General features: G+C 36.5%; 2 protein-coding genes across 2 annotated transcripts; both read left to right on the top strand.

Moving 5' to 3' along the window:
* The first annotated feature begins 9,302 nt into the window (after positions 1-9,302).
* LOC141690907 (uncharacterized) lies at positions 9,303-9,815 on the top strand. Its single transcript, XM_074495664.1, has one exon. It carries the CDS (start codon positions 9,303-9,305, stop codon positions 9,813-9,815), a length of 513 nt encoding a protein of 170 aa, XP_074351765.1.
* LOC141690911 (uncharacterized) lies at positions 9,812-10,432 on the top strand. The gene has a single exon (XM_074495670.1). The coding sequence runs from the start codon at positions 9,812-9,814 to the stop codon at positions 10,430-10,432; it is 621 nt and encodes a 206-aa protein (XP_074351771.1).
* Positions 10,433-11,374: the final 942 nt, after the last annotated feature.

Raw genomic sequence — 11,374 nt, forward strand, 5'->3', positions numbered from 1 at the left:
CTGTTAGGGAAGCTAAAATCTAGTGCAAGTGAGCATCATCTTTTAGATGATTTGTTGGCTCACTTGCCAATTCTTTCTGATTCTATTGTGACATCTGTGCCTCAAATAACTTCAATCAACACAGAGTCAACAATAGTTTCTCTTCCCACCTCATTCATTTCTACTCTCTCGATGGATATTGCTCATCCGTCGAGTAGTGATTGTATCCCGACGGATAAGCTTAACAGCAGTTATCCATCAGATAGCTTTACCACTCACCCGACGGATATCACTTATCCGTCGAGTGTCTCTGCACAACTTCAAACTTCAATAATTTCAAGTGCAGAAGATTTGGTGGTAATACAATCACTCTTAGGACTGAGAGAGGAGAGTGCATTGAGTGAGAGGCTGGGTTGCTCCCAGGCAAAAGGAGAGGAAAAAAGTGAATCTCAGCAATCCATTCATTCAGGATTGGCAAAAGTGAGTGAGAGGAGTCCCACCTTAGTAGGTGAAGGTGAGGGTGTGAGGGAGGGGAGCCAAGGTGAGACCCTGATGCAATAAAAGAGAGAATATGAGAGAAAGGCAGGTACTGGAGAAATAAGGATGGAACCAGCCATTGCTAGTGAGTCAATGATAGTGGATGATGCTGAAAAGGAAAGACAATTTCAGTAACATTACAAAGCTGTAATTGATAACATTTCCTTGGATGCTGACACTTATACTCACCCTGTTTCAGCCTATCAACTGTTGGCTGCTCAGGTCAATGTGGAGGCAGAGCAGACTTTGAATTTAGTGCACACCACAGAATCTCTTCAAAGAGATAGAGCTGCTGTGAACAGAATGCCTTCTCAAGCTGGAGAGCCATCTGAAGAATTTGGAGTAAATTCTGATGATGATGACTCTGGTTCTTTGGATGGAAGCATGAACTTAGGGGGAGCTGAAGGCCCAAGTTCTGCTTTCAGTTTACCTAAATGGGCATGGGCAAAGGAATTTTCACCAGGGCAATTTGAGGTATCTTTGGTAAAACAAGTAATAGCTATTCAGCAGGCCCTTCAGGAAGCTTCAGATGCTGGTACCAAGGCTGTTATTCAAGCTCACCTAGACTCCTTACATTTAATGAAGATCCAACACTCAAGACAGAATCTCAGTGTGGATGAATTGAAAAAAGATATAGCTGACTTAAAGACATATAACTCTGAGAACCTGGATTCAATAATGCCATATGGTACCATGCATGATCTATTACTAAGATTAAGGAGAGAATCATATTCTGACAAGAAGATAGCCAAGCTGGAGAACAGAGTTCAGGTTATTGAGAATTCAGTGGCTCTACTTCTTCAAAATCAACAGACTCAGACAAATCTTCTTATGCAACTGGCTGAAGCACAAGGCCTAACTCCTCCACTTGATGATAACAAAAAGGGGGAGAGAGAATCAAGTAAGGGGGAGAAAGGACCAACTGAGGGGGAGAAACTTCTAGTTCAAATTAGCAAAGTAATTATACCTTCAATTACTATCTCCAAGCCACCAGTTGCAGATGGTATAGATCTTATAAATACAGCAGCAGCAAATTTGAAAGATGCTGATAAAGGAGAGTTGACTCTGATCAACTGGAAAAAGATTGATGAGGAAATACAGAAAAAGTTTCAATTAGTCAAGGAACCAGATCAGTCAGCCATCCGTCACTCTCATGTCAAGCCAATCAATGTGAATGAGATGAGCATGAACTATCTGGAGAAAGGACAATCTTCCTGCATCAAGACTACAAAGGCTGAGATAATTCTTAAACCAAGGGCAAACTATCCAAAGTTATCTTTGAAGAACCCTATGGATTCTGTGTATGAGACACCCAAGCCTGATGAAAAGAAGCTTCTGTCAAGATCTATTCTCCTCTACAAAGATCCAGCTGATTCAGCCTCAAGAAAGAGAATTGCAAAGATATTCAGAAATTAGAAGGAAATTTGTGTGGTAGCTGGACATCCACTATTTGCTCATGCAAAGGAAGAAGAAAAGGCCAGATTGAAGCAGGAAAAGAGGCAAGCTACTCTAGATGCAAAGAAGTCTAAACAAAAGAAAGAACAGTTTGCTATCTTGGCCAAGCTACAGGCTGTGAATTCTTCTCAACAAATTCCCTCTCAACCATCTCAAGCTACTGAATCAGAGAGGAAGATTTGAAAAACAGAAGAAATCCCCAAGAAAGAAAGAACTGGCTAAAAGAACAAAAAGAAAGTTGGATGTTGTTGACAAGGAATTGGAAGATCAATTTCCAAAGGAATCCACTCAAGCTGAAACTCAAGCATCAAAGCCCTCTGTGGTGTTTGAAGACATAAGGGTGGTGGACCCCTACAGGAATATACATGGAGAGCCTATTGTGCCAAAGGATGAGCCAATAGAGTGGTATAAATTACCAATTCCTAACTTCAACTTGCCAATTCTTACTAAGCCAAAAGGGACAAAATCAAGGGCAATCAAGAAAGTGAAGCTGTCACCTCTCAAATCCAAGTCAGTAGTCAAAGCTCAACCCAAGGTCAACAGGGGAGACTACTTGTACTTGTGTGACATCAAAGAATTCTCAGATCTAAACCTTTATCTGGAGGAGCTGGATGAGGTAAGGGCAATTGATATATACAGAAACCTACCTGAAAGGTTGATGTTCAAGTACAAAGGGGGAAGGGAGATTCAGTGGCCTCTTCACAGGATACTTCAAGAAAGCCAAGCTGTGTTGATCAAAGTCTATTCATCCTTCAAGAAAACTTTGGGTTCAATGTAACTGCAAGAAGATTAGTATTGAAGAAGATTGAAGAGCTAAGGAGTGTTAGAGCCAAAGATGCACTACCCAAAACTCTTATCATCCCATACACAGGGAGAAGAGTGCATCTAAGGCCCTACTGGCTGATGGAATTCATGGATGACAAGGGTGTGCGAAGATTCTTCAGATTAGAAGACTAATTGAGTATCTCTAGCAATGAGACTCTCTTGGAAATGCAAGAAATGTTAAATCTCTCAGAATCTGATGAATTAGAATTCCACAGACAGCTCCAGAATCAAATTGAAGAAAACAACAGAAAGCTTGGAAGAAGATCCAGACCTTCAAGAATCTAGAAAAATCTGCTCAGACTAGAGGAGCATCTTGAACTGACTGTGAGCCAAACCTTGTACATTTTTGTTTAAATTGAAGCACTTTCAGTTTTATCTGCTTATCTTTAAAGATATATGTTTAGGATGTTTTGTTATCATCAAGTATCTCTTAGTTTATGGCTACAATTCCAGTAGACATAAATTGGGGGAGATTGTTGTGAATATGTTGTGTACTTGATGATTACCTAAACAAAACATCTAAGTAGATTTTACTTAGTGAAATAATGTAGCACTCGACGGATAAGAATTATAGTCCCGACGGATGACTCATTATAGTCCCAACGGATGATTAACTTATTATCCATCGAGTGAGTAGCTTATGTAATAATAAGTTTGTAGCACAGTGTTGTATGCACCTTTGTATAGAATCTTGAGTAGCATATAAGTCATGTTGACTTTAACTAGATATGCAGAATAGGTTGATTAACTGTACATAAGCAATATCTTGTAATTATGTATAAGTGAAATGAAGTCAAGTGCCAAAATAGCTACCAACGGATGATTAACAAAACTTCGACGGATGACCAAAATAGCTACCAACGGATGCTTAACAAAGCTTCGACGGATGATCAAATGACTATCAACGGATGTTTAACATAGCAGTCGACGGATGATCAATTAAGTCATCGACGGATAATCTGAAAGTCGACAGATGATCATATCAAGATTCAAACATCAGTTGAACAGTGAAAGCTGACACACAGCCGTTGAGTTGGATACAAGTACACTGTGGAAGCCCATTAACTGGGTAATAAAGGACGAAAAGCAGCAAAGATCAAGACTGTTAGATTTTATATTTGTTCAGTTCTTTTGACTTTGTAATCTTGGTAATATATAAACCAAGAGAGTAGCAAATAGAAAAATAACTGAGATAGCTAAGAAACAACAACAGAGAAATCTTTGTAAGCACTATCTTTAGCATTTCCTGTGTTCTTAGCAGTTCTATTTTTTGTAAGCAGCTGTGAGCATTTCTGCACACAGAGTCCTCTCGATATATTAAATATATCTCTGGTGGAATTGTTTAAATCCACCAGAAAGTTTTTAAAGACTCTTGTTTTTAATTACTTATGTTTTGATTCATTCAAGTTTACATTCCGCATTGTGCTAATCAAAACAAATATATCCATAATCGAGTTGAACATTTTTATTTCAAGAAAAAGGTTCAAGAATTCCATTCAACCCCCCTTCTGTAATTCTTGCTATATTGTTAAGGGACTAACAAAAGCTATGATATTTCTTCGCCACCACATTGATGAAGGATTGAAAACTAAATATTTGACTATTAAAGATCCATCAACACTTTGGAAGGATCTCAAAGAAAGATATGACCACAAAAAAATGGTGATACTTCCTAAAACTCGCTATGATTGGCTACACTTGCGATTGCAAGATTATAAAAGTGTGAGCGAGTATAACTCTGTCATGTTTAAGATTACATCTCAATTGAAATTATGTGGTGAGAATATCACCGATAAAGATATGTTGGGAAAAAACATATTCCACTTTCCATGCAAATAATATGCTCTTGCAGCAACAATATCGTGAACGTGGATTCACAAAATATTCTGAGCTAATTTCTGTTTTACTTTTTGCTAAACAAAACAATGAATTTTTACTAAAAAATCATCAAGCACGTCCAACTGGCTCAACACCATTCCCTGAAGTGAATGCGGTGACTAATAATGAATATAGAGATAATAAAACAGTTGGACGTGGACGTACCCGTGGTCATGATTTTGTGCATGGTAGAGGCCGTAATCAACAAAATTCCCCCAACTTTAAAAGAAAGCCTTACTACCAGAATGGATAATAAATGAGGAAAAATTCGAGGGAAGTACGATGGCTAAAAGGGGTGAAAGTACTTGTAGTCGATGTGGAATGAAAGGTCACTGGAGAAGTACATGTCATATCTCCAAGCACTTTGCTGACCTATATCAAGCATCTTTAAAGAATGTTAAAACTAATTTCACCGAACAGAATGATCCTTTGGGGATTTCCCATCTTGAAGCACATCTTGGAAGTGATGATCAAGTTGATCTTTCGGCCTTTACTCACATGGAAGTTGTTGATTTATTTGAAGATGTTGATGTGAATATGCCTAAATTTGGTGGTGATGAGCCTGAGAATAACTAAACAAGGCTTTACATTGACTTTTGAACTATGATAATCATCCTTATCAGTTGCTTATATAATTTTTTTTTCGATAATGAAGTACTTGAGATGTTCTATCTCTACTTCTAATTTTATTTTTTTCGTGAAGAAATATGGACAGCAGCCTCTCATCATGTGTTATAAAAATAAGAAATCTTTTTGTTTGGCGAATAGTTCCACAACACATACAATTTTGAAAAATAAAGCATATTTTTCGTATTTAATATTAGTCAAAGCTAATGTAAATACAATATCGGGTGCATCAGATATAATTGAAGGCTCCGGAAGAGCAAGTATTGTGCTACCCAATGGTACATGTTTATTGATTAAAAATGCAATTTTTTCCACCCGATCGAAAAGAAATCTTTTGAGCTTTAAAGATATATGCCACAATGGCTATCATATTGAGACGACAAATGAACGTGATAATGAATATTTATGTATCACGACTATAGTCTCAGGGAGGAAAGATGTGATAGAAAAACTCCCATCATATAATTCTAGATTATATTATACTTTCATAAATCCAGTTGAATCACACATGACTATTAATACAAGATCTGTTGACCCGACAAATTTTACTATATGGCATGATCGTTTAGGCCATCCGGGTTCAACAATGATGCGAAGAATTATTAAAAATTCAAATGGACATCCACTCAAAAACAAAATTATTCCATTGTCCAAAGATTTTTCATATGTTGCTTGTATTGAAGGAAAATTGATAACAAAACCATCTCCTATAAAAGTTGGCATTGAATGCCCAAAATTTTTAGAGCGAATTCAAGGAGATATATGTGGACCAATTACCCCATCTAGTGGGCCATTTCAGTACTTTGTGGTACTCATTGATGCATCAATAAGATGGTCACACGTTAGTTTATTGTCCACTCGTAATGTGGCTTTTGCACGACTCCTTGCTCAAATAATCCGATTACGAGCACAATTTCCTGATTATAATATAAAGAAAATAAGATTGGACAGGGCAGGAGAATTTACATCCCAATCTTTTAAATATTATTGTATGTCTATTGGGATTGAAGTGGAGCATTTTGTTGCCCACACACACACTCAAAATGGTCTTGCTGAGTCTTTCATTAAAAGGCTACAACTAATTGCGAGACCATTGCTTATGAGAACAAATTTACCAACTACCTCCCGGGGACATAAAATATTACATGCGGCTTCTTTAGTCCGGTTAAGAACGTATTCTTATCATAAATATTCCCCAATACAACTGGTAAATGGTCAAGAACCAAATATCTCTCACTTGAAAATTTTTGGGTGTGCTGTTTATGTTCCAATATCCCCTCCCAATGAACAAAAATGGGACCCCAAAGAAGATTAGAGGTATATATTGGATTTGATTCTCCCTCGATTATAAAATATTTGGAGCCCAAGACTGGAGATTCATTCACGGCAAGATTTGCCGATTGTCAATTGATGAGACAGTTTTTCCTGCATTAGGGGGAGATAAGACAATATTTAAAAAAGAAAAGAAAGAAATTTTGTGGAATGCAGTATTCCTGTCTCATTATGATCCTCGAACAAATCAATGTGAACTTGAAATTCAAAAGATTATCCACCTACAAGAAGTCGCAAATAGATTGCCTGATGCATTTACTGATATCAAGAATGTGACAAAGTCACATATAACAACTGTTAATGTTCCTTGTAAAATTATACTTCCTGAAGAAGATAATAAAATCATGCTAGCAACTGAGTCTAAAGCACGCCAAAAGCGTGGTAGACCTATTGGATCCAAGGATAAAACTCCAAGAAAAATAAGGAAACTTGATAAGAAAGTTGGAATATCAAATGACATCATAAATTTGATCACTGAAGAGACGTCTTCCAAGGATGATCAAACACCTGAAATTGTTGATAATGAAGAGATCTCGATAAATTATGTCATTTCAGGAAAGTGGCGGAAAAGAAAAGAAATTGACATGGATGATATATTTGCATATGCAGCTGCACTTGACATTTTTTAGGAAATCGAGGATCATGAACCTAGATCGATCTATGAATGTAAAAGAAGAAATTATTGGCCAAAGTGGAAAGAAGCTATTGAAACAGAATTGAAATCACTTGAAAAACGCCAAGTTTTTGGACCTATTGTCTAAACACCTGCAGGTGTAAAACCCATTAGATATAGATGGGTATTTGTGCGTAAAAGAAATGAGAAAATGAAATTGTGAGAAATAAGGCACACCTTGTTGCTCAAGGCTTCTCACAAAGAAGGGGAATCGATTACGAAGAAACTTATTCCCCGATAATGGATGCAACAACATTCAGATTTTTGATAAATTTATCAATTCTAGAAGGGCTCCGAATGAATTTAATAGATGTTGTGACTGTCTACTTGTATGGGTCACTCGATAGTGACATTTACATGAAGATCCCTGATGGATTAAAAATGCCTGAAGCATATAGTTCAAGACCCCGAGAGATTTATTCAATTAAATTATAAAGATCATTATACAGATTGAAAAAATCGGGTCATATGTGGTACAATCATTTCAGTGAATATCTTTTAAAAGATGGATAGACTAATAATGTAATATGTCCATGTGTTTTTATTAAAAGGACAAAATTGGGGTTTACTATCATTACAGTATATGTTGATGATTTAAACATCATTGGAACTTCAGATGAACTCCATGAGACGATTGGATATTTGAAAAGAGAGTTTGAAATGAAGGATTTGGGTAAAACAAAACTCTGCCTTGGTTTTCAAGTTGAACATTTATCTAAGGAATCTTTGTCCACCAGTCTTTATATATTGAAAAGATTTTTAAACGGTTTATTATGGTTAAGGCATATCCTGTGTGTACACCCATGATTGTACGATCATTAGAAAAGAATAAGGATCCATTCTGCCCAAGAGAAAAGGGAGAAGAAATTCTCGGTCCTGAAGTTCTGTATCTAAGTAAACTAAAACATGTTTTGACATAATTATAAATTAATAGCGTGTTAATCTTGAAGTTTCAAAATGATAATTTTATTCAATCTCCACTAACCTATTTTATAAAGTTCTAACTAATTTTGCAGGCGGAAAGTGATAGGGAATCAAAAATTGAATAAATTAAGTGGAGATTTTCTTTTGCTATGAATTTAATTGGTGCAGGCAATTTTTAACGAGGCAGCATCACGTGCAAGAAATGATGATTAAAGGAATCCAACATATTTCTTTACAAAGGCATTTTTGAGAAATTAGTACACATAATCGGGATGTGCAGACTTCGAGATCTATGTTGATATTCATAGTCATGTCAAAATGAGGGGGAGATATAATGCGCTCATTATTACACGTGCTTAACACATGTACTCTTTTTCCTTAACTAAGATTTTTTCCACAGGATTTTTCCTAATAAGGTTTTAACGAGGCATGGTGTTCTTACGAGTCATCTAAGGGGGAGTGTTATGTATTAATAGATGACTCTTAGCCTTTCATATGGTTATCTTAATTACTAGCAACCTTTGACTCTCCATTTTCCTTGTAACATTTATATAAGGCTTACTTGTACTTTGTTTATGATATATAATAAGAGCATATGCACCCCTCAAGTCCATCAATTCATCGATTCATCAATTCAATCAATGGAGTTGATTACTATTCATGCTAGAATCACTTTTTTTCTTAATTTTTATACACCCACATAACTCCATCAATCCATCAATTACTATTCATCAAATAAATAATTATATATATATATATATCATAAATTAAATTTCATCTCAATTATTTAATGGTCCCACAAATAGTATCCAATAATACATTGCTGGATAATTTCAGATTTTTGATAAGATAGTGGATAAATTTAAATTTTTGATAAGATTTTCGTTGAATCACATTATGACACGTGTCATGATCTAGATTTATAGATAGAAAATTGTCTATAAATAATATTATGATCTTCATATTATAGTCATCTCAAAATCAATACAATCTTTGCAATATGAATTCATTAAAAAGATTATTGAGTCAGAGACAAAAATACAGACAAGAAGAGTCTGAAATTATGAATACCATGGTGACCGAAGCGGCGATGATGAAGGAGTTCATCGATACCCCAGATGAACCACAAGGGAGAGGCTCAAGACCTGGAAAATCTTCTAATCATCCTAGAGAAAGGCTATCAAGAGGAAAAAATCTCATGGCAGATTATTTCGTTGATCGTCCAATATTCAATGAGCATGATTTTCGTCGGAGGTATCGAATGCGGCCACATGTTTTCAATCACATCATGACCGCTTTTTGTACTCAAGATTCCTATTGGCATCAAAAAATAGATGCAATTAGATTATTGAGGTTGTTACCAAAACAAAAAATGACTGCTGCACTACGAATACTAGCTTATGGTGCAGCGGCTAATCAGTGTGCCGAAATATGTCGAATGGGAGAATCAACCACACTTGAGTGTATGAAAACATTTTGTCAACAAGTGAAAGGGCTCTTTGGTGAAGAGTACCTTCGTGCTCCGACACCAGCAGATTTACGAAGGCTTTTAACAAGGGGGAACAAAGGGGATTTCCAGGTATGATTGGAAGTATCGATTGTATGCACTGGGAGTGGAAGAATCGTCCAAGCGGGTGGGGAGGAGCTTATAGTGGTCAGAAAGGACGCCCTACTATCATTTTAGAGGCAGTCGCTTCCTATGACACTTGGGTGTGGCACGCTCTTTTCGGTGTGCCTGGAGCTCAAAATGATATAAACGTTCTTGGTCAGTCTCCCGTGTTTGATAAGGTCATCGGAGGAGATAGTCCAACGGTAGTGTTTCACGTCAATGGCAAAAGATACAACAACGCTTATTATCTTGCTGATGAAATCTATCATAGATATTCAACATTTGTAAAAACTATATCAAACCTTACCACTCAATCACAAAAATTGTTTGCTAAGAAGCAAGAGGCGTATCGTAAAGATGTTGAGAGATGTTTTGGTATCTTACAATCTCGATGGGCTATTCTTCGTCATGGTGCTCGAATGCACAAGCGTTCAACACTTAGAAGCATCATGATGACTTGCATCATATTGCATAACATGATAGTTGAGGATGAATTTGTGGAAGAAGAATTTGTAGAAACGGTAGAAGAAGATCTAATGAATCCAACAGCGTCACAGGTTTATGACGGGCCGGTAGATTGTAATGGAGTTTGAATTCCTTTTTCACCAGTACAAAGGGATGGAAGAAATCAACAAGCATTTTGGGATCGTATTGAGAACTTAGAATCGACTTATATCCATACAATGCTTCAAAATGATTTGGTAGAACACAACTGGAAAATAGAAGCCAGTCACTAGTTATATATGTCGAGTTGTTATTTGTTGATATGTACGACTTGAGCATTGAAATAAATTTCTTTTTATTGAATTTCAAAACACTGAACATAGAATTTTTTTAAAACAAATTACATAGTCGAATTGAAAAACAAAGTACATAGTTGAATTAAAAAACAAACTACATAGTTATATCTAATCATAATAATCATTGTCAAAGCGAGGAACATAAGAACCATCACTAGTAGTCTCATTCACTTGCTCCATGATCTCCGCCTTCTTTCTTTTAAACCACTTTTTGTATTAGGAGTCATTTGACTAGTATCCATTGTCATGATCTTCGTTTGCTCCCTTAATTCTTCAATAGCTTCGTGTTTTGCCAACCGTGCTTCTTTTCGTTCCTCTAGTGCATCAAGTTTTTCCTGTCTTGCTTCCTTTTGTTTCTCAAGTTCTAAAATCTCTCTCGACATTTGAAGGGTTTCCTCATCTCTTTTGATGTTCGCCTCCACCATCTGTTTCTGGTTATTTTGCATATTATTAAAAATAGATAAAGACATCTCTTCTTTTTTAGTCATACCTTGTTTTCCTTTCTTTTTTACTTGTTTGGACGCCTTTACTCCCATCGGTCGAACAGGACCAGAAGGACTTTCCGTTTCTCGATTAGAATCTGGAGTAATGAAACCTTCTTCATCAACGCAATCGTCGCTATTCAGATTGATTGGTGATTCCATTTGTGTTGGAAAGTTTCGTTGAAACGGAGGAGAACTAGTGGGAACGTCTACAAATTGAGGATGTGCTGCAACTGCTTCATAACAATCCCAT

Source organism: Apium graveolens, chromosome 2 (genome assembly GCF_009905375.1).
Source record: "Apium graveolens cultivar Ventura chromosome 2, ASM990537v1, whole genome shotgun sequence".
Classification (NCBI taxonomy): domain Eukaryota; kingdom Viridiplantae; phylum Streptophyta; class Magnoliopsida; order Apiales; family Apiaceae; genus Apium; species Apium graveolens.